This window comes from Xenopus laevis, chromosome 8L, assembly GCF_017654675.1.
Source record: "Xenopus laevis strain J_2021 chromosome 8L, Xenopus_laevis_v10.1, whole genome shotgun sequence".
NCBI lineage: Eukaryota > Metazoa > Chordata > Amphibia > Anura > Pipidae > Xenopus > Xenopus laevis.
The window spans coordinates 129,040,793-129,064,855 of NC_054385.1; the positions used below are offsets into that span (position 1 = coordinate 129,040,793).

At 41.3% G+C, this 24,063-nt stretch overlaps 1 protein-coding gene and 1 long non-coding RNA gene across 3 annotated transcripts in view; one reads left to right on the plus strand and one right to left on the minus strand.

Annotated features, from left to right (window-relative positions):
* On the minus strand, positions 1–10,660 carry LOC121397232. The gene is made up of 2 exons (XR_005963604.1): positions 10,427–10,660; positions 1–243 (listed from the first exon to the last, which is right to left on the minus strand). It is a non-coding gene; the product is annotated as an uncharacterized LOC121397232 (long non-coding RNA).
* LOC108699436 (NACHT, LRR and PYD domains-containing protein 12) overlaps positions 10,192–24,063 on the plus strand; it is an 18,912-nt gene continuing 5,040 nt past the window's right edge. The window contains exons 1-6 of one of the 2 annotated variants that reach the window (XM_041573672.1): positions 10,192–10,364; positions 11,533–11,600; positions 12,532–12,692; positions 20,547–20,721; positions 21,305–21,370; positions 21,593–23,294. In XM_041573672.1, the coding sequence (XP_041429606.1) occupies positions 11,567–11,600; positions 12,532–12,692; positions 20,547–20,721; positions 21,305–21,370; positions 21,593–23,294 (2,138 nt within the window). In that variant the 5' untranslated portion in view covers positions 10,192–10,364; positions 11,533–11,566. Of the gene's footprint in view, positions 10,365–11,532; positions 11,601–12,531; positions 12,693–20,543; positions 20,722–21,304; positions 21,371–21,592; positions 23,295–24,063 lie in introns of both variants that reach the window. The other variant, XM_018231520.2, reaches the window with a different exon arrangement.

Consider the following 24,063-nt stretch of genomic DNA (forward strand, 5'->3'; position numbering starts at 1 on the left):
TTGGAAAATCATCACGTTTATTGTTTAGCACCCAGTTGTCCTTATTTAGGTACAACAGTAAAAGTCCTTCAAAGTTGCCTCATAACCATAAAGTGCTTGTATGGAGTTTGGTTCAGTGTGATTTGGTTCCTTTGCTGCTTTGTATTTGCTTTTATCTTGTGGCAAATATTAATGTAGCAGGTACTGCAGAGAGTATGGCAAGAACAGGAAGAGAAATAGATCATTTCATCCAGCAAATTCCATCTGTAGTTAAAAGATAGGGTACAAATAATTAACATTAGCCTTGTGGTTGCCACCTTTCTTCTAAGCAGAATTGGTGACCTTGTGTCAGCTGGAAAGACCTACTGGTAAATAAAGCATTAGAGATTATTATATGATCCCCTTATATATTTATACATAGTCATCATATCACCCCCTTAAGCACCTCTTCTCCAGAGTGAACATCCCCAATTTGGCCAGTCTTTACTCATTGCTAAGATTTTTCCTTTACCAGCTTAGTTGCCCTTCTCTGTACCCTCTCTATTTCAGTAATACATAATAAAACTTCTCATGAATACAGTGCTGCCAAACTCAAGTAACTCTGTATTCAGCAGTGGAACGCATGTCTTTGTGCTTCATTTTGTAGTACAGGGCGGTGCTGTAAATAGGGTTGCCACCTTTTCTCGAAAAAAATACCGGCCTTCCCACATATTTATCCTTTTTCCCTATTAATAACATTGGGATCAACCGGCATTTTTACCGGCCAGGCCAGTAAAATACCGGCCAGGTGGCAACCCTAGCTGTAAATATGCTGCACACTTCTATATTCATGGCAACGCACTCAAGGGTCCAAAGAATCGCTCAATTCAAAGATTTTTCTTCAGGTAAAAAACATTACTTTATTAAATACATCTTGGTACTAAGAACAGCGTCCAAGGTCTGACGCGTTTCGTGTCACTACATTTCCTCAGAGACCTCAGATTCTCATTGGTTTACACATTTTTAAACCCAAAGTTACCCGCCCCAATTATAAAACCAATTTAACCCTTTCCAATCTGTACAAAACAGTTACAAATCCATGAAACAATCCTCAAAAAAATGTATAAAAGATCGATTTTTCTGAGGATTGTTTCATGGATTTGTAACGTTTTTTACCTGAAGAAAAATCTTTGAATTGAGCGATTCGTTGGACCCTTGAGTGCGTCGCCATGAATATAGAGGTGTGCAGCGGATACGGATGTTCTTCTTAGTGACGGACTCAGGACGGGAGCACCTGGGTCACGCCTCCGACTGGGTAAGATCTTCAACTCATAAGGCAGTATTGAATTCTATATTGGAGGGGAGGTATAACTGCTTTACTTTACAAGCGCTGGGTCTGGGGATAATTGTACCGGGCCATTAAATGGGAATGGTGAGCGGCCCCTGTTTATATATATATATATATATATATATTTAAATACTCAGAAATACACTATCACCGCATGTTGGCTTGATTGACTTATATCGAACCCTAAGTACAGCACTGGATGTTTTTGTGCTAGCTGTAAATATGGCAGACTCCCTCCTCACCACTCAAGTGTGTATTACTGAATTCTTATTCATAGGCTGGAGGTAAATGTCATTTTCCCCTCTTTTCCAGTTGCTTTCTAAGGTTACTATGAGGGAAATGTAATAAAATTTGCAAAGAGCAAAACTTTGCGAATAAAAATTCACTTGTCGCAATGTAATATTCTTCGTTAGGCTTTTATTGCATTGCAAATCTTAATTGCGCATTGCGAACCTTTATTTGTCGTATAAAATGGTTTGCGATTGTGATATTTTTTTACATACACTGTGAAAGTTCGCAAACTATAAAATTCACAATCACTTTCCTACTTTCACACGAGAGATAAAGTGTTCGTAAAGGCAAAATTTTTAACTTTGTGAACATTTATTCACATTGCCAGAGATTTTTGCTTTAGTGACTGATATTACATTGCCCCTTAATGCCCCAATTGCCCAGGGAAAGGCCCAGATCTTGGGTTTTATTCCCCATTTGCAAACTGGATCCCAGGCCAGAGAGAACTTTCCCACATTGCGTATCATTCTCTAAGGATGAGCTCTTTGTCCTGAGGTAAATTGTCTCCCAACACAAAAAAGCCTGAATCTTAAGGGCAAGCAATTATTAGGGGGATGATAACATGACACCCCAGTGATTTTACATTTCCTCAGCTTTGATGCAACTAGGAGTTTCAAAGAACTAATATAATAACTGGGATGGGGAACTCTCTGCAATTGGACAACTCTAGGTCACATGATTACTATCAGCGGTGAGAAAGCAGGAGACCATGGAGATGATACTTCCTGTCATTGCCCCACCCCCCGGTGTCCATGGTTGCTGAGGAAACAGATTAACAAAACAGTTGGGCACAAGAAACCTACAGAATCCCTATTTAATAAATTATTATCTATACACTTATGAACACTAAAATCATTGTTTATGGCTCAATATCGAACAAGGTGCCCTACAGCATTTATGTCTCTGGTACTTTATTGTCAGCATCATAGATTCTATATTTACTGCCAGTCAAAGGGTTATTGATTCAAAATGATTTATATTGATTAAATGGGAACTGTCCCTGTTTATAACCCCCCCCCCACACACACACACACACTAAACTGTAGTGGATGTTTAAAGGGGAAGTTATAAACAGAACCATGTCTGTGCCAGTGAAATTTATCAGCAATAGACTTGCCAGTCTTTTTGTTATAACAAGTCCATCTGCCTCCTGGCCTTTCTGCATGGTAGAGAAAAACAAAGATCTGATTGGTTTCTATGGGCAACAGCACCAGTCATATTTATCGCCAATGCTAGTAAACACACCTCTAAACAGTGGCGTAACTACCGGGGGAGCAGGGGGTGCAATTGGGCCAGGGCCCCCACCCCCTCAGGGCCCCCCGGCAGCTCGTGCGCCACTGAGTTCTTTAGTAATTGCTGCCTTTTCCGGGCATACGGAGGGGGGCAGGGGCCCGGCTGCACGTCCCACGCAAGGGCCCGCCCCTCTCTAGTTACATTACTGCCCCTAAATAACTTCCTAATTCAGTCTTTGACTCAATTTGTGGCATGACTCTGTACCTTTTAAAGTCCAGATAGGGGAATTGGGTAGAGGCTCTGGCCTAGCCACTCGCCAGTGAAATAGTCAAAAATAAATGGAAAGCCAATACCTTGTCTGCTACAAACTGGTGAATCCCAAACTTTATTCCATGGTGCTCACAACACTTTAATGTTCAAACAGCACCAGTCATATTTATCGCCAATGATAGTAAACACACCTCTAAACAGTGGCATAATTACCGGGGGAGCAGGGGGTGCGATTGGGCCAGGGCCCCCACCCCCTCAGGGCACTGAGTTTTTTTAGTAATTGCTGCCGTTTCCGGGCGTACAGAGGGGGGCGGGGACCCGGTTGCACGTCCCGCGCCAGGGCCTGCCCCTCTCTAGTTACGTTACTGCCCCTAAATAAATTTCTGATTCAGTCTTTGACTCAATACCTTTACATTATGGTTCCCCCCTTACAACCTGCCCCTGCCCTGACCAGTATTACCCATGTCAAAGTAGAGCAACTAGGGTTGCTACCTCACCCCTATAAACCCGAACATATATGGAATCCACAACCTGCAATTAATTTAGAAGCATGGCTGCACATCAATCAGTTCAGTCTGCAGCATACATCTAAATGAATTGCTAATTAGCCATGCAGGCTGTGGTTACAATATGTGTTTAGTTTTAAAAGGGCGAGGTGGCAACCCTAGTTACAACTGATACATGAACTGCTGCCATTTCTTCTGAAAAAACTAAAACCTGTATACCAACTGCTCCCCTGTGGGTCAGGACCACAAGCGGGAGCCCCATCAACTGGAACCACAATGAATAACTATTTATAGGTCTTAGAGGCCCATTTATCAAGGTCTAAATTTATCTCAATATTTTCTGGAAAAAACTCTGATCAAATCCGCACAGTTTTTTTTCCAACTTATTTATGAATAAATTTTCCCAAAAAAAAATTTGTGGGAAAAATATCAGAATTTTACAAATTTTTCGGCTTTTTCACCCGAAACTCCGGAAACTCCGAAATATTCAGGTTATTGCATGAAACCCAGCACAGATCAAAAAAATTTTGGGACTTCTCCCATTAACTTATATGCAACCTCGGCAGGTCTGAGATGCTAGATTTTTGGATTCTGACCTTTTCCATCGTCGAGGTATAATAAATTCTGGAAAATTCGTGTTTTTTTAAAAGTTCAAATTTTTCTGATTTTCTGTATTCGCAGTTTAGTAAATAACCCCTTAGTGAATGATTCAACTAGAGTTGCCACCCGGCCGTTATTTTACCGGCCTAGCCAGTAAAACACCTGCCAAGGCCGGGGCCGGTATTGCAAATTTAAATAAAATAATTAAATAGTAATTTGAAATACCCTTTAAAAAAAGCCCCTGGCCTGCCCCCAATTCGAAATTAACTTACCTTTTTTCCAGCGCTGTGCGATGTTGCTCCGCCCCTTTTGCGGCATGTCGCGTAGCCCCGCCCCTTTTAGTGGCACACCACGTACCTCCGCCCCTTTTAAGCGGCACCCCACATAGCCCCGTCCCCTTTTGGTGCCCGCCCCCCACTGGCCGGTAAAATTTTTTAATAAAGGTGGCAACCCTAGATTCAACCCAGGCTGACCAGTAGAGTTTATTGAGACCTCATAACTGCATAGAAAACTACAATACAGAATCATTTCTTCATCGTCTAAAAAACAAATGGAAGATCAAAATTTTCCCTTACAAAAGAGATTTAGTTTGCTGCATGGAGTACAGTGTGCTGGTAATAAAACAGACAGAAGGAACCTCAAATGGAACCCAAGGTATCCAAAGTGCAATGCAAGTGCCAAGCTTCTCTTCCTCCATTGGTTGTTATATGAGGCACTTATGACTTACACTATTGTGACATCATATTCAGAGTTGGACTAGACTGGTAGGACACTGGGTAAAAACCTGTGGACCCTGCTGACGCAGAACCACAACCATGTCCACACAGGCCTGCTTTACCCACTGATCTCCACCCACCAGCCGATTGAGATAACAGGTACACGGGGGGGGGGCGAGAGAAGGGTTGTAGCTGGGACAGGGGCCCTGGAGGGGGGTTGCAGCTGAGACAAGAGGGCTCCTGTATAGAAAGACCCTGGGGACCTCGGACCCTCCATTCTGATGCTGGTCATATTCATCACTGGCAGTATGTTTTCTTCTCCAGTGTGACGTCACTTCCAGTTGGAGTTGAATTGGAGGATTCTTACTTCACCACTTTCCACTTAATCAATGATAATGTAAAGTATAGGAAGTGTGTACAGTATCATATTCAAAATATCAATGTCTAATATTTCAGGTTGTGTTTCATATAAGTTGGGAAGTTACAAGAAAATGGATGAATTCAGAGGAAAAGTCATTGCAAATGGTCAATAAAATTGGTAATTTATTGCATGAAGTACATTAAGTTCTGATGTGGGGAGGTTAGAGGCTGTAATTTTGGAACTAATTAGATCAACTCTGTATTGCCCTTTTTGAAGAAGTTTACCTTATAGAATAGGAAGAGCTCAGATATGTTCCCTGTATAATTCTCTACATTATGTCTAGTTTCATATTGGGCTCATAAGATGGCTATTTGGCCTTATACCAGTATTGGGAGTATTTACAAAAATGTTCCATGTGACCAGCAAACCTCACACCATTAAACATAAAGTATATTTGGAATTAGGCAAATTCAGACAAATTCACTAAATACAAACTACAACACGTTCTAATGCATTTTCTGTTACTGCAAAAATGATTCATATGAATAATATATTGTATGGGGATATGCCCCATGGCCAGTCAATATTTAAGCTTAACAGTCCCTGCCAGGCAGACTTCCATGCTGGCCATTTATTAGAATCCTTGTTTAGTAGCGGTATGGGCAAAAGTGGCTGATACTGAAGAGCTTGGATGAGTGATGAAACAATTTTTAGATACTCAGTAAGTCCGGGGGACTTGGATTTGGGCCCTACATGGACATTATGTGACCAGGTATAATGGGGAAACTGGCTTTTCTAACATCTCCTTCCCAAACCAAGTGGATTCATGTGAAGTTGATCCTCCCTTTGCTGCTATAAAATCCCCTACTCTTCTGGAAAGTTTCATACTAGATAGTAGAATATTTTTGGTGGGATTAGCTTTCATTCAATCACAAGATCATTAGTGAGGTTGGACACTGATGTTGGGGACCAGGCCTGGCTCACAGTCAGGGTTCCAATTCATCCCAGAGGGAGTTCTGGGGTCAGGGTTCTGTGCAGTCAGTAGGGTTGGACTGGGAGGGTGTGGGCCCACCAGGGCTGCCACATCAGGGTCCCTGCACCCCCAGGACCCTCTCCCCAGCCATAAATGCCCCTCTGTCTCCTCCCTACCTGCTTCATGCACGTCTTTTTTATGTGATCAGGTGGGGGGGGGGGTCAGGTCAGGTTGTGGAGTGGGTCTGGTGTTTTACCAGTGTCCGGTTGCCATTCTGTATGGATTTGGCTTTGATTATAGGAGCATTATTGTGCTGAAACAGGAGATGGCTTTCCCCAAACACAAAGTAGAAAGCACAGAATTGTTAGGAAACTGAGTGTGACTTTAAATGCTAATTTCAATAAGAGGAGAGTGCATATTCCTTTGGCAATACTGTGTCTGTTGTGACTCATCATATAAAGTAAGATATGATTGTAATGCTATCTTGGCTAAGCAGAAGAAAAAGAGGTTAATGTTCAGCGAGTGAGCGGAGCACGGGTTACATGTGACTCAAACACCCCAGGCTAGGGCCTTCGCTCAATGGAAGATTTCAGGAATGGTGTAGTGAAACTACAACTCTCAGGTTACTGTGCAAAAAAAAAAAAATAGGAATAATGGGCTCCAGGAGGTTCTTGCAATATAACAGAATAATTTTTATTTGTCCAAGACAAATGATCCACAGGTTTACTTGCAGTGGTACAGAGGCATTTGGCAGCATATATAAGCACTCCTGCTCACACAGACCTTTCAGAGGTAGATGCAGAATATACAGGCACACCTGCTCACACAGAGCTTCCAAGGTAGATGCCAGGGAATCTCCTCCAGAGACAGCACAGTGGAACTCCCTGAGGCGATATTGTCCCCCTGGATAGAGGCCCCTCATGATCTCAGCACCTTGACCTGGATCGTCACACAGGGGATCAGGGAACTCACTAAACCTAATCCTTATTAGTCTGTCTCCCTATCTATGGGCCAGTCTTACCTGAGAGGAAAGCTACCTCCTTGTTATCCCTTTCTAGTTGGAGCCAAGCTGCTCTTACTATCTGTGCTCTCTATCTCACTCTCCTAGAGAATCTATAACAGATATATCCCTGCCACTCACTAGCTTCATTCATGGGGTCCCTGCTCCGAACGTACCCTTCTAGAGATGGTGCCTATAGTAACAGTGGATAATAGTCTCTGGGAAGGGAGTGTGACTGTGGGATAGCAGGTATAGTAGGGAGAGATGGTGCCTATAGTAACAGTGGATAATAGTCTCTGGGAAGGGAGTGTGACTGTGGGATAGCAGGTATAGTAGGGAGAGATGGTGCCTATAGTAACAGTGGATAATAGTCTCTGGGAAGGGAGTGTGACTGTGGGATAGCAGGTATAGTAGGGAGAGATGGTGTCTATAGTAACAGTGGGATAATAGTCTCTGGGAAGGGAGTGTGACTGTGGGATAGCAGGTATAGTAGGGAGAGATGGTGTCTATAGTAACAGTGGATAATAGTCTCTGGGAAGGGAGTGTGACTGTGGGATAGCAGGTATAGTAGGGAGAGATGGTGTCTATAGTAACAGTGGGATAATAGTCCCGGGAAGAACACCAGGCCCTGGATAATTCTGTTACTGTCTGGGATTGCTTGATTGTTTGAAAATGTCCATGCAAAATGCAAAACTGATGCATGCCAGCAACTGCCAGTAGTAGAGTAGACTTGAGTTTAGGAATGCTCAAACACTCTTAAAACCCAATTTCCCTCAGTGTACGGCACATCATTATGGTTTTACAAGATGGACGTGGGACAGCCATCAGGCAGTGTACATGAGGACTGATTTATGAACACAAAACTAGATGATGCACCACAGCAGTTCATAGGACCATTGGTGCCCAAGGGGAACCAGGACACACAGGGTTTTCTCCAAGTGCCCAGGGGTGCCAGTCCAACGCTGGGTCAGACCCCACCCCCATAACTCTTGAATGAGAATAGTAATATATTGGTGTATTAGTCATTCAGTCATGCTTGGAGGCCACAGTGTAATGATATACTTAGGGTAGGGCCAGAACTAGGGGTAGTAAGTAGAGGCACATGCCTAGGGTGCAACAATGGTGGGGGGGGGGGAATAGTCATGTACCTCTTCTGTCTCCTATACATTGTGCTGTACCTTGTTCCCCAGTTGTTTTCCTAGCCCCCGTAAGCAATGCATGTAAGTGCGCTATTTCCCCCAAGAGTGGAGCAACTTAACCGGCCAGGCTGCCCAACCAACATTGTCCCACACGGCTTAGGGGCCACATTGTACCATGAAATGGGGGGGGGGTCACAGTGTCATGAAATGCTGGAAGTCCATAACATGTCTGTCATTGTGGGTATTTTGTTTATTGGGCATGGTATTTGGGTGGAGCGGCTACTAATTTGGTGCGTCCAAAAATTTCCCAGCCTCATCCTCTTTGGGTTTTTTGAATGTTGGCAGCCATGTGTACATGTTGTTGAACCACAAGCAAATAGATCTTTCACCGAAGAGCCACATCTGTCTGTTGCTGCTGTTGCTCCTAATTATTGAATAATAATAATAATAATAATACCTGTGTTGCACCATACTGCATAGGGCATGCTATTAAGCTGATTGTTCATCTTTAAATTAACATTTACTATGATGTAGACAGTGATATTCTGGTTTTCATTTATTATTATTTGTGGTTTTTGAGTTATTTAGCTTTTTATTCAGCAGCTCTCCAGTTTGTAATTTCAGACATCTGGTTGCTAGGGTCCAAATTACCCTAGCAACCATGCATTGATTTGTATAAGAGACTGGAATATGTATAGGAGAGGCCTGAATAGAAAGACTAGTAATAAATACATTTGTAACCTTACAGAGCATTTGTTTTCTTTTAGATGGGGTCAGTGACCCACCATTTGAAAGCTGGAAAGGGAAATAGTTATAAAACTATAAAAAATAAATTATGATGACTGATTGAAAAGTTGCTTAGGATTAGCCACACTAAGGGGCACATTTACAAAGCTCGAGTGAAGGATTCGAATTAAAAAAACTTCAAATTTCGAAGTGTTTTTTGGGCTACTTCGACCATCGAATGGGCTACTTCGACCTTCGACTACTACTTCGACTTCGAATCGAACGATTCGAACTAAAAATCGTTCGACTATTCGACCATTCGATAGTCGAAGTACTGTCTCTTTAAGAAAAACTTCGACCCCCTACTTCGGCAGCTAAAAGCTACCGAAGTCAATGTTAGCCTATGGGGAAGGTCCCCATAGGCTTGCCTGAGATTTTTTGATCGAAGGATATTCCTTCGATCGTTGTATTAAAATCCTTCGAATCGTTCGATTCAAAGGATTTAATCGTTCGATTCGAAGGATTTAATCGTTCGATCGAATGAATAATCCTTCGATCGTTCGATCGCAGGATTTGCGCTAAATCGTTCGACTTCGATATTCGAAGTCGAACGATTTTAGTTCCTAGTCGAATATCGAGGGTTAATTAACCCTCGATATTCGACCCTTCATACATCTGCCCCTAAGAGTTAACTTAAAGGTGATCCACCCCTTTAAACGTAATGTGCTTTGTAACAAAAAAAAACAACTAATCCGTTATCTGGAAAAACCGTTATACAGAAAGTTCTGAATCTGAAAGGCCGTCTCCGATAGACTCCATTGTAATCAAATAATCCACATTTTTATAGACATTTTCCTTTTTCTGTGTAATTATAAACCAGTAGCTCGCACTTGATGCCAACTAAGATATAATTATTCCTCATATTATAAATCAGCTTATTGGGTTTATTTAAATGTTTACACGATTTTCTAGTAGACCTACGATCTAAATTAAGGAAAGATCCATTATCTGGAATACCCCAGGCCCTGAGCTTTCTGGGTAACAGGTCGCATACCTGTATAACCATATACATTATTACAAAGGTCTCATGATGTTTTCAGATTAAGCCTGTGCAATATAGCAGTGATCCCTGATTGGCCTGAAATCGTAGCGAGGGAGTCTGCTGCTTCCTGGTTTGTGTGTTTTTCACTGATCAGCAGGGGAGACAGACAGACAGGGACCTGCTCTTTGTAGTTATTAAAAGGTAAGATTTCAGCTGTTTTCTTGCATATGTGAATGTATAACATGTGCCTGACATGTACTTACTATTTTACCCGTTGGTCCAGGCTGTAGGCGCAAATACATAGTTGCAGTTGGTCTTGACCCCAGAATGGGAACTTTGCACTCAGTCCTCACATTACAATATCCAGCCACATTGCAATGCACTTGATAAATGCTGTTTGTATCCGCCACAAATGTATTTTGCTGCCAAAAAAACAATCCAACGGAGTCTGGGATTCCCTTATATTTTGTGTACATTGTGAATGTCACCATTTTCTGCCCTACTATTTGTTTTATGAAAAAGCTGAAAGAAGAACAACATGTCCGACAGAAAATGAAAGTGAAAGCTTCTCAGGCAGCCGTGTCACATGTAAGCACTGGGCGTTGGTTACGTGACAGTAGCAGCAGCACCCGGCACAGAGCTGTGTTTAGGGAAAGTGGAAATTAGGGCGACTGCTTAGAGCCCCACAAACTGCTGGGACCTGGGGGATTTAGTTTTTTCACTTATTGTGGGGAATCTTAACCCAGCCCTGCTGCTAGGGTTGCCACCTGGCCAGTATTTTGCTCGTAAAAATGATGGCTGATCCCAATGTTATTAATAGGGAAAAAAGATAAACATATTTACGTATTTTTTTCCATAAAAGGTAGCAACCCTACCTGCTGCTTATTTTAATGGTCCACCCTATTTGGTTTAATTATGCCATTACTGGACCCCCAACCAAATCTTTTTTTTTTTTGCCCTCTTCCCAGACCTTAGGAACAATAGGAAAGTGCTAATCAGTCAGGACACCAATTATGCAATTTATACTATGGGTATGGGACCTGTTATCCAGACTGCTCAGGACCTGGGGTTTGCTAGATAATTGATGTATGGGATCCAGAAACCTGCTATCCAGAAAATTCCGATTTATGGAAAGGCTGTCTCCCATAGACTCCATTTTATCCATATAATCCAAATTTCTAAAAATGATTTCCAATTTCCCATTACCCATCAAGCAATGAATTACAGAAAGGCCGTCTCCCATAGACTCCATTTTATCCAAATAATCCAAGTGATTAAAAACAGATGGCCCTGAGCACCGGTACTTCTTATATATGTTATTACTGATGTATGGAAAGCTGACATTTTTCTTGTTTTCTGTTGTTTTTAGGCTGGTCAGTGAGATTGTCACATGAGAAGGGAAAATGGATGAATTCCGTGGAAGAGTCATTACTAGCGGTAAGTAAAGTGAATGTTTCGTACAAGAGAAACTTTCAGAGGGTAATGCATAAAGGAAAAGTCCAGTTTTTGTGAACATTTTTGTGTATATTAAACACTTGCCCCTTCTGGTCTAGGGTGCAAAGTAGAAATCTTGCTTATTTAAAGTGAACCCTGTTGTCTTAGCGGCCGGCACCTTTAGGAAGCTTTGTCTGGCCTCTGACATAGGTCTGGTCAAGTGGTGGCTCAAACATAAACCAGAGCACCTCCTCTTTGGTTATACACTATTCCTAGTGACATCGTTATAAATGATAAATAAATAGGCTGTGCAAAATAAAAAATGTATCTAATATAGTTAGTCAGGCAAAAATGTAATGTCTAGTCTGGAGTGACTGGATGTGTAACATAATAGCCAGAACACTACTTCCTGCTTTTCAGCTCTCTAACTCTGAGTTAGTCAGTGACTATAAGGGGGGCCACATGGGACATAACTGTTCAATGAGTTTGTAATTGATCCTCAGCATTCAGCTCATATTCAAAAGCAACAGTTATGTCCCATGTGCCCACCCCCTCAAGTCTCTGATTGGTTACTGCCTGGTAACCAATCAGTGGAAACCAAAAGAACTAAAAAGCAGGAAGTAGTGTTCTGGCTATTATGTTACACATCCAGTCACTCCAGCCTTTATACATTACATTTTTGGCTAACTAACTAACTATAAACATTTTTTATTTTTCACAGCCTATTTACCCAGTTCTTAATTTAACACGGAACGATTCCTTTAAATATATTAAACTCACAGATTACCTGGTAAAGCACTAAATCAAAAACACAGCAGGCTGCCATGACAGGAAACTATCAATACTCAAGTATCTAGTGGATGGCTTTGGGTTTAAATACTTTGATTGGTGCAGGATATTTGCATGTTGCCTATCGTCAATGTCTGTTTTCTAGATGAGATCCGGCAGTTCCAACAGAAGTTAGCTCAGTATGAAGAACGGCAGCTGAATATATTTTATGAGTATTTCAAGGAAGATCTGATCTATATTATTGAGTGCCTGGACACTCTGAGTATCCTAAGGGAGCTGAACTTCCGGAATCTTATCTCTCTGGAGGTAGGTCATTATTTCTATAACATCACTTTCCCATATTCCAATATAAATCTATGCTGGCGGAATTGTGTTTAGTACATGGGAATACCTACGTTGCCATAGTTTTATGGGATCTCTCTGTACAGACCGATTAAATATTGCTTTTTTTAATAATAAATAAGATCCCATCATGAATTCTAGTTTGGTCAGACTTTTTTTTTATTTGAAGGAGAACTAAATTATAACCAAAGAAGTAGCTAGAAATGTTGTACATTTTGTTTTGTGCTTCTGTACCAGCCCAAGGCAACGACAGCCCTTTAGCAGTAAAGATCTGTGTCTCCAAAGATGCCCCAGTAGCTCCCCATCTTCTTTTCTGCTGATTCACTGCACATGCTCTGTGCTGCTGTCACTTACTGAGCTTAGGGACCCACTCACAATATACAGTACACATAGAATAGAAATGTCACAATATAAGGCTGATTAGTAATTAATACAGATAATTACTACATGGCAGCACAGAAACCAGTGCAATTAGCATCTGAATTTAAAAATCAGCAAACCTGTAACATCAACTTATATTACAGCCAGGGAAGCTCATTTTCTGCTGGATAATTAGTGACGAGCCCTAAGCTTAGCTTCTCAACAGCCAATCAGAGCCCACTGAGCATGTGAGTGTCACAGACACTTTCCAAGATGGTGACCCCCTGTGACAAGTTTGAAGTCCTGGATCATTGCTGCTATTGACAAGCTGAAACTTTAGGTTGGCGCAATAAAGTCAATATAGTTTAATAATAATATCGGTTTTAGGGTTTAGTTCTCCTTTAAATAATCAGAAAAATTAGAATTTTGATAAATAAGGCCCTCCATGTATACTGGAAAGTTGCTTAGAATGACATTCTCTTTCACTGCACAAAAATGTTTTTTTGGGTAGATTTTTTTACTGTATGAAGGAATGAACTAGATGACAGTTTGATAAATATTAGGCATTTTCTATGGTTCGGTCAGCTAGACAACAATGGGCCTTCAAAAATTATACTCCAAAGAGTTCTATTCAACGTTAAAAATCAATATTTTTATTAAATACAAAATTCAAAAAAGTAGGCATAGAAACCCATTGATGCTCCGCCCTACGCGTTTCATACCCACTGGTACTTAATCATAGGCACTGGTAATGCTACATTTGGCTCCAACATTTAAACCCATGGAGATCCCTCCCTCAAAATTTAAAACCTTACACACAGGGATTTGTGCTTATATGTTTAAAGTAAGGGCATATGGAGAGGAAATGTGACCTAATTGATCTTATATGCATTGTCACTTTAACATCAGAGTGTGATGTGGCAACATGTCATTGGTTTTAAATTTTGAGGGAGGGATCTCCATGGGTTAATGTTGGAGCCAAATGTAGCATTACCAGTGCCTATGATTAAGTACCAGTGGGTATGAAACGCGTGAGGCGGAGCATCAATGGGTCTGTATGCCTACTTTTTTAAATTTTGTATTTGATAAAAATATTGATTTTTTAACTTTGAATAGAACTCTTTGGAGTATAATTTTTGAAACTTGATATTTGGACCCTTGTGGACTGGGGGCTATATTCCAAAAGACTTTGGCCCTTGAGACCGGCTTTATAGATTGCAGCTCTCGAGCGTTATTAGTATTGGAACAATGGGCCTTGTCAGATCTCATGGTAAATAACCACATTGACATATACAGTAGCAAACATATTTAAAAAATATTTTAAATTCCAATGTGCAGTTACCAGTAGGTAGATTCCAGTGCCTGCAGCTTTTATATCATTTCATTATCATGATAGAAGATGAAACATTGGTAGAATTAGTAAATGTGGAATAAAATATAGGCTTGAATGTAAACATACTCTTGTATTGTAATTGTAAATTTTACAATTGTGGTTAATGCACCTCCACCTAGCAGAATCTGGGTGATTTAACAACGTGTGCCCACCAGCACCCGCCTTTAAAACTGCCTAAAGAAAAAGAGCCCAACTAAAAAAATACAATTACTTCTGCATTTTTGCATTAGTGTGGGGGGAGGGTGTTCTTGGGGCTCTGTGTGCTTGAAATGCGAGTATAAACGGGTATATTTACCCTTCCTTCTTTATTGTGGTATCAGGAATCTTTGCTTCCATCCAGAGCAATTCAATCAACAAATCCAATAAATGGGTAATGATACCAAGAGGCGCAGGAATTCTGCTGCAAAGTGCCTTTATTCACCAAAACGACATGTTTTGAGCTTAAAGGACAAGGAAAGTCTAAAATAGAATAAGGCTAGAATAAGGCTAGAAATGCTGTATTTTGTATACTAAACATAAGCATGAACTTACTGCACCACAAAGCCTAATCAAACAAATGATTTATGCTTTCAAAGTTGGCCACAGGGGCTATCATCTTGTAACATTGTTAAACATATTTGCCTGACCTTGCACATGCTCAGTGTGGTCTGGGCTGCTTAGGGATCGTCATAAACAAAGCTGCTTGAGTTCTGCATGGCTGGGAAGTAAGGCAGGGGCTCCCCCTGCTGTTCATAAGTATGATTGTTTCCCTGTTCAGCAGTTAGGGACCATCTGACAATTCCTATCCACAGCAGTAAATGAAGGGAGAATTTCACTGCATACAGTCAGGTTTCTTATAAAAACAGTACACATTTTTTAATTAAAGTATATTGTTGATAGGTTTCTTTTTCATTAAAGAAAGTAAAAATGGGATTTTATTTCTTGCCTTTCCTTGTCCTTTAACAGCACTGTATCAAGTGTGAGACTAGATAAAAAGCGGTTATGCTCGAAACATGTCGTGTTGGTGAATAAAGGCACTTTGCAGCAGAATTCCTGCGCCTCTTGGTATCATTACCCATTTACTGGATTTGTTGCTTGAAATGCCAGGGCTTATCCCAGTCCAGACCATCATCATTTATTTATATAAAAGTGCCATAAATGTATGCAAATGTAATTTATAACAGATAGGGGTCTTACAGACAGCCTGAGCAGCACCAATGAGGTCGTGGAAGTGGTCTCCTAGAGGGTTTTGAGACACAAAGTGAAATCAGGAGTGGGTCCTGAATTTGTTCATGAAGGAAACCATAAAGGGTGCTGGGAATACTCTCCAGGAGAGTCAGTGAAGTGGGTTTAGGAGAAGGGAGAGTCTCCAGAGATGCCACTGGTGGGCCAAAGTGGCCGGAGTTGCCTATGGCACTCCCCTCATGTGTATGCTCAGAAGAGCACACGTATGTGCTGACGATATCGGTGAATACAAGAACTGCTAGAGGTGGGGGACACAAGGGCCTGAACTACGGGAAGGCGGCAGGAGAGGTACATGCATGGCACCCCTCAACCTTTGAGCCCTAGGCATGTGCCTCTTCTGCCGACCCATAGCTCTGGCCTGCTGGAAGCTACTGATAAAATGTGAGGAGATGAAAAGGAACAGACTCCTGTTGGGAGAGACTTTGCTCTGAATGACATTTCCTTCATAGTTTGTAGACAGAGCCAGAGCAAGCCGGTCTAGCAGCTAGGCCCCATCCTCCACCATATTGTTGTGGCACCTGCCTCTTCTTCCCACTCCTAGTTCTGACCTTGTTTGACTATGAGACAGTGTAAAGATCATAACTACTGTCAACTGTAAGGAGATAATCTGTCTATGACCCAGAAGGACACGGTGACAGACCGCTAACTAATTCTGTCAGGAACTCTGATGTTTAAAATAAAAATATTTTTTATCTATAATTCTCAGTACACGTGTTCCTGTGTTGCGAATGCAAATCCAACTTTATTGCCTAGTGACTTTATGGGCCGATGACAACTGGGGTAGGGTTGAGTAGGGTTGCGACCTGGCCAGTAAAAATGATGCTTAATGCCAATGTTATTAATAGGAAAAAACTGCAAGAATATGGGAAGGTCTGTGTTTTTTTTTCCAGAAAAGGTGGCAACCCTATTTGTGAGGAAAATTTTAGGGTACTGCTTTTCAGTGCTCCATGCTGCTCCCATTTCTTGCTGTCCCCAGTCACTGAATTCCAATTTCAATGGTGCAGCAGCAGAGAGAATGGGGAATACAAGTGTGGGGTTAACGCTCTGTTACTGTCTGGTTCAGGAAAACCTAGCAGCCAGGTGCAAGGGTGTCTGGGAAAGAAAGTGGGAGGGGCTTCCTGTGTGAGGAGAGTAGCTGCTTCTCTGAGGTAATTCTGAACAGTGTAAAGCAGCAGAAAGAGAGGAAGCACAGATAGAAATGGAGACTCTCAGACAAAAACTGACTTATTCACACAGAACCTAAAAAGGAGAAAAAAAAAAGTGAAGGATTCTGTGAGGGAATGTGTAGGCATGAAACAGTTACCCATCTGATACAGTGTAAAGCAAAGTATTGACACCTTCTAACTGTTATTATAAACAAATGTAATATAGTACAGGTATGGGATCTGTTATTCAGAAACCCGTTATCCAGAAAGCCCTGAATTACAGGATGGCCATCTCCCATAGACTCCATTTTAATCACATAATACACATTTTTAAAACGGATTTTTGTGTAATATTAAAACAGTACTTGACTAAGAGATAATTAATCCTTATTGGAAGCAAAACCAGCCTATTGGGTTTATTTAATGTTTACATGAATTTCTAGTAGACTTAGGAGTTTATGTAATAAAAGGCACTAAGTTTGCCCAGGAGCAGAAACCCATAACAACCAGTAAGATGTTTGCTTTTTAAACAGGTGACTAGTAAATGCCGATTGGTTGCTATGGGTTACTGCTCCTGGCAGTGGTGTCACTAGATGCTACTGTGCCCCACAGCAAATTCATTTTAAGTCCCCCAACATATCCAGAGATTGTCATTTTTACCAATATATGTTGAAACTGCTTATAAATTAGGGCCTCATGGGGCCCCTGTACCTTTGGGGGTCACTGTATCCGCAGGGTCTGCTTGCTCTGTACTTACACCTCTGGCTCCTGGGCAAACTCGGTGCCTTTTATTTAATAACCCCTTTAAGGGACAGAAATCAAAATTACAGAAAGACCCCTTATCCGGAAAAGCCCCAGTCCCAAGGATTCTGGAAAACAGCTCCCAAACCTTTATATACAGCATATTATTAGTTGGTTCCTAAGTTCAGGTAAGGGACATCAGCCTAGAGCAGGTGCTGGGCATCAGCAGAAAAGAAGATAGATATATTCTGGGAGCATCCACAGATCTTTACTGCAAATCAGCTGTGATGTCCTGTTAGTGGTACAGAAGCCCAAACATATGTCCCAATATAGTATATATAATACATATAGTATAATATATATATAATAAAGGGCACAAAGTTTGCCCAGTTGCAGTAACCCATAGCGACCATTAAAATGTTTGCTTTTAAGGAGGTGAAAGACAAAGTAATGCAGCACTAAAAGGAAAGAATCCTTTCCAATCAGTCCTTAATACACCTTTAATCCCCAAGGTCCTTTCGAGGATACCAATAATTAGTATAAAATGTTAAAAGGTGTATATACTGTACATATCAAGGCAACCAAATTGCAGATTTTCCTTTAGGGATAAAATTCATTAAAAAAAACCCCCACAATTTCTAATCCAGAAATCCGCTTTCGCATAAACTTTGTGTGTGAATCATAGTTCTAAAAGACAGTCAGGGGCACATTTACTTAGGGTCGAATATCGAGGGTTAATTAACCCTCGATATTCGACCGTCAAAGTAAAATTCCTCGACTTCGAATATCGAAGACAAAGTATTTAGCGATATTCGAGCGATCGAAGGAATAATCGTTTGATCGAACGATTAAATCCTTCGAATCAAACGATTCGAAGGATTTTAATCCATCGATTTTCCTTCGAACAGAAATTGGCTAGAAAGCCTATGGGGACCTTCCCCATAGGCTAACACTGATGCTCGGTAGGTTTTAGGTGGCGAAGTACGTGGTCGAAGATTTTTTTTAAGAGACAGTACTTCGACTATCGAATGGTCGAATAGTTGACCGATTTTTAGTTCGAATCACTCGATTCGAAGTCGAAGGTTTAAGTAGCCAATTCGATGGTCGAAGTAGCCAAAAAAATACTTTGAAGTTCGAAGTATTTTTTATTCTATTCCTTCATTCGAGCTAAGTAAATGTGCCCCTGAATGTCCGTAGTATCAACGGAGCTATATATTTGGAAAGTAGGAGAAGAGGGAAGATCTCACCCAGAATAGAGCCTCAATTGCCGTTATTTACAGAGGACATGCAGAATTATTTGAAGAGAAAAAAGGGTTATTTGAGGAGCAAAACAGTTTAATGGGGTGTCCCCCAACAGCCTCTTTCGCACACTTGTGCCTCAAAGCGTTGGACTGCTCTCACAGATCCTGCGTTCCGGATCCTGACAATGTACTGCACCTTCCACCTGTGTTCACTGACTTAGCACTTATAATATTATGCGCTCAGTAGAGACTTCACTTTGGAACTCCTCTCTCCCCTCCAATCCAAGATGGCGTCAACCGATATTTAGCACATTCATTCCACTGTGGAACGCAAAGCTCTGGATTCTCACTGTCCTCACACACCTCTGAATAAGGTGCTTGGATAAATGGTAAATTGTTTAGGAAGGTTATTCAACAAGTTGCTTTAGTCTTATGACTACTAGATATTGTATGCAGGGCCGCCATCAGAAATCGCAGGGCCCCATACGAAAAAATTTCCTGGGCCCCCTGGGCTGTGCCCACCACAAGCCCCACCTACAGGTCTGCCCTCCCCACCCCACAGGTCCACCCCCCACCACACACTAAAAAAAAAAAAACATTGAGGGCTATGGTTCCCATATGTTAATAAAAAAAAATAAAAAAAAACATTGAAAAAAACATTTGTGGTCAGGGCCCCCATTACAAAATATCGGTGGCTAGGACATCACATGGGGAAAAAATTGGTGGCCAGCCCCCCCACACACGTTATAAGAAAATTGGTGGCCAATGCCCCCCTTAAACGTCCATGTAAAAAAAACTTGCCCCCCAGAAGTTTAAAAAAAATTTGGTGCCCAGGGTCCCACCGTACAACAGGAACCACAATGGATTTCCTTTAGGGCGGCCCTGCCATGTTACACTTACTTCATTAGTGTGGCCCACCTTCTGTCAGTGAGCTGCCAACTACAGAAGGGAGGAGGGGAGCACAGGTGGCTGCATCTTCTTCCAGTGACAGCATTTTCTTCCCTTATTGGTCACAGAATTTCAAGTCCTGGTAAAGCTGCATGGTGATTGGATGAGCTGGAGGAGAAGTTCAAACCTCAGCTATCCAATCCCTGAGCAGCTCAACCGGGACTTAAACTCAGTGACCAATAAGGGGACGTAATGGACAGAAGATACCTCCCCTTGTGCTCCCGCATTGCCTTCCCGAAGTCGACAGCTCTCAGAAAGCAGGGGGCCCGGCTAATCAAGAAAGTGCGGCGTGGCTAGGCCCCCCTTACCCTCGGGCCCCCTACAACTCCCCCCCCTGTCTCCCCCCGATGGCTGCCCTGATTGTATGTCACAAGCATACAACCATTACAAGTTGACAGGTTGGGGATACCTTTCCTCTATGATCTATCCTCTTTAAAACTGTAATCTGCCAATGCAGATGAGAAAGAAGCAGCGACTCGTCTTCACTTTCATGCAAGTTCTGTTCCTCCAGGCTTTTGGACAGAACAAACAGGCAATTGTATCTGGCAAAGCATTTGTACAACTGCTCATTTGGTCTCTGTCTTCAGATAACATGAAGGCTCAGCCACTGTATAATCACTTTAACAGAGCAACAGTTGGTGAACAAATTGGATTTAATTGATTCTGGTACAATATTTAGGTGCAGCTAATTTAAAATTTAGAGAAGGATATTTATTATCGCTAAAAGACATGAATAATTTTTGTTTCTTTATCCGTGTTGCAGCAGTATGTATCTATAAAGAAGCAATGTGGTGCCACTGCATTTGCTGAGATGTTGGTAGAAGATATTCATTCTCTTGGGAGAGACGCTGTGCTGGGATTCTGGGAAAGTCTTTATGGTCTACAGAATGATCATCCTCACCCCAACCTGCTGGGTGTATTGGATGAACTCACTCAAAGAGGTACTGTTTGTTGCACCAAAATATTGCTTATTCAATTATTTGTACCAAATTATTGGTTCCATATTATTTAAAGGGGAACTATCATGTCAAATGCACATTATACCCAGGTTATGTTAAAATAAACACTTTTCTAAAACATGATGTTTTAGTTTTATTAGTTTGCATATTTGAATATTTATTTCTGTTTCCTCTGCTCCTCCCCTGAGCAATCCTGTCTTGGTGCTGCATGGGTGCGCACATTGGGAAAAAAAGGGCCCCACTATGTTATACACAGTGTTGTAATATGGTAGAAGTGCAAAAGCACCACACTACCCTTCATGTAGAGTGTACTATACTCTGCTCTCCCATTATATACAAAACGATGCAGAGTAGGCCAGCACTGTCATTATAGGACAGGACCTCATTGTGGCTTTCATCCTCTGTTACTTTCTAACCTGCATGTCTGTTTTTTGCACTTTGCACCGTGCTTTCCACTTGGTAAATGAACCCTAATGTGTGATTCAATGTATATGCTTTTTATTGATAGAGTACTTGATTTGCTCAGTCAAATACTGTCTTATTCCTGTATAATCTAATTTTTCAGGTGATCATCTGGAACAGAGTATTCATTTAGACAAAGATGGACCTGTTCTGTCTCCTGATTTCAAAGGCAAGCAAGTTTGTATAACATATAATGTAATTGTTTCCTTCAAATGCTTAACTTTCTCTTATCTTTAATTTTAACTGTTTGATTCTAAGTGGCCTTTATAGTAATAGAAAAATTCCATAGATAATATTCCATTATTTGAAACCTAGTTCTTCTTGTACTTTCATTGTATAACATTCCTGACAGTTTCTCATTAATTTCATTTGAACTTTGTATATTCCCCAGTGTGCCAGGAAGAGCACAGACAGACTCTTTTAGGGAAAACTCAGACTTTGGTGGAACACAGAGCCCCAGGATTAACATGTGAGAGTCAGAGTTTCGATATCTCTGAGCGCTATTTAGACCTCATTGTTGTCTCCAGTCAGCACTTCAGGTCTCGTCCTCAGCATGAGCTCATTGCAACAGGGGGAATACATGAACATTACTTACAGAGAGCTCAGAGTAATTTGGAGAGGATTAGCCCTAATAGGCTATTCCGCTGGTGCCACAGAAAGAGATGTGTGCCACAGACAGTGCTGGTGAGCGGAGTGCCAGGGGTGGGGAAAACCACATTAATGCAGAAGTTTGTCTTTGACTGGGCCAATGGGAAACTCTACCAGAGATTTGCTTTTGTCTTCTTCTTCAAATTTCGTGAACTCAATAGTAAGGATGAGTTGAGCTTGGCAAAAATGATCATTGATGAATATCCCTATCTACACAATCAGCTTGACAAAATTTTTCAAAATTCTGGACAGCTTCTCTTTATTTTTGATGGACTAGATGAAAGCAAATATCAAATTGATTTAAAACAAATGGAACTGTGCACCAACCCCTGTTCCATGCAGACTGTTGGAGTCATTGTGTCCAGTTTGGTGAGACAGACTCTCCTTAATGGCTGCTCTGTCCTAATAACCAGTCGCCCAACCAGACTCGCAACAGTTGAAACTTCTATTTTTCACAGAGTGTCTGAAATTATGGGATTTTTCCCTAAGGAAAGAGAGACGTATTTTCTACATTTTTTTAGAGATTACACAATGGCAGAAAAGGCTTTCCATTATGTGAGAGAGAACGGGATGCTGTACACATTCTGCTACATCCCATCCTACTGTTGGATCATCTGCACCGTGTTATCCATGTGCTTCAGAGCCCAAAAGATAAACTCCGCATCAACTATAGAATTCTTTCCAAAAACTGTCACACAGCTTTTTGCCAGTTTTTTAAGTAACATTCTTGCCAATCACTGTCAGCAAAGGTGTATTGATAAGAATTTCCTGATTTCCATTGGTCGGATGGCAGAGAATGGGGTAAATAGTCACACTCTTTCATTTACAAAAGATGATTTGGAAGCATTTAGTGTGGATACTTCCTCACATCTGGTGACAAGCTTTGTGATGGAGAGTGGGAAGCCTCCACATGTGTCCTATTCCTTCTTGCATCTCACCATACAGGAGTTTATGGCTGCCTTGGTTCACTACCTTGACTATTCCCCTGAAAGGCTGCAGAAGGCTCTTGAGGAGGCAAAATCATATAAAGACGGCCGTGGGGAAATATTCCTTCGTTTCATATCTGGACTCTCTGACAGTTCCACCAGATCCCTGTTGAAGCCATATATAGGAGATTTATCAGCTGAGGCCTCCAAGCATGTTATCCGCTTTCTCCAGACATCCATTTCTACTCTACAGACACCGAATACTGACAATCGGATGCGTCTCAATGTATTTGCCAGCCTTACTGAGTCCCGGAACAAAGCACTTGTTTCCTCATCCATTGGATCAAACAAGCAGTTAGATTTTTCTGAATTCTATTTGGCGCCTCTGGACTGCACAGTGTTGGCTTTTATCCTTGAATCCTGTAAGGGGACAGAACTTCTAGACCTTTGTTCCTGTTTTATTCAGACTGAAGGACTGGAGAGGATATCACCAACTCTACATACTGTTACTGAAGTCAGGTAGAATCTAAGGCTGTTTTTCTATCTAGTGTTTTACATATTTCTGACTAATTTGCACAAAGGGATAATAACACATTGTTGCTAGTGTACTTACCCTACCTCTACAAACACAAAAAACAGAAACCTGTGGCAAAAGGTGGTTGTACTTACACTCAAATATATGTCAACAGTAGATAATGGCTCTATATAATATTTGATGCCAACACTCTAAGCCCACACATGTAACTAATAGTTTATTTTTAGTATAATATGTATACAATCCTATTGTACTGTGCATGTTAGTATACAGAGGTACAGTACAAAAAATATTTAAGGTTACTTATGCTTAGCTATATTCTACATATATATGGAGTCTAATAGCTAGATTATGACATTGATAATGAGATGTTAAAGTGACTGCTGTATCTTCATAATGGTATTTTGCAGGGTAATACCTAATGAAACGCAAGCACGGTATTCCACAGCCATACACCTCTGGCACACTTGTGTATCACTGCTAGTTAGGAATTGTCAGGGCCTAGCAGCTGTTAGAAATTGAAGTCAGAACCAAGGAGAAAGCTGCTATGCAGATTAAAAGCTAAAAGTCCAGTTTGCAGGACACAAGGGGTAAAAAAGATCAAGGTTGAAATTGAGGTAATAAGTCAAGGGCAGCAATCACATAGTCAGGAACAAGGAAAGAAAGTCAATATCCAGGATTCAGTCAGTAAAGAATTATAGAGCACCAGGAACACTCAGGAAAACATATATTGGAGCATTGAACCCAGGTCTT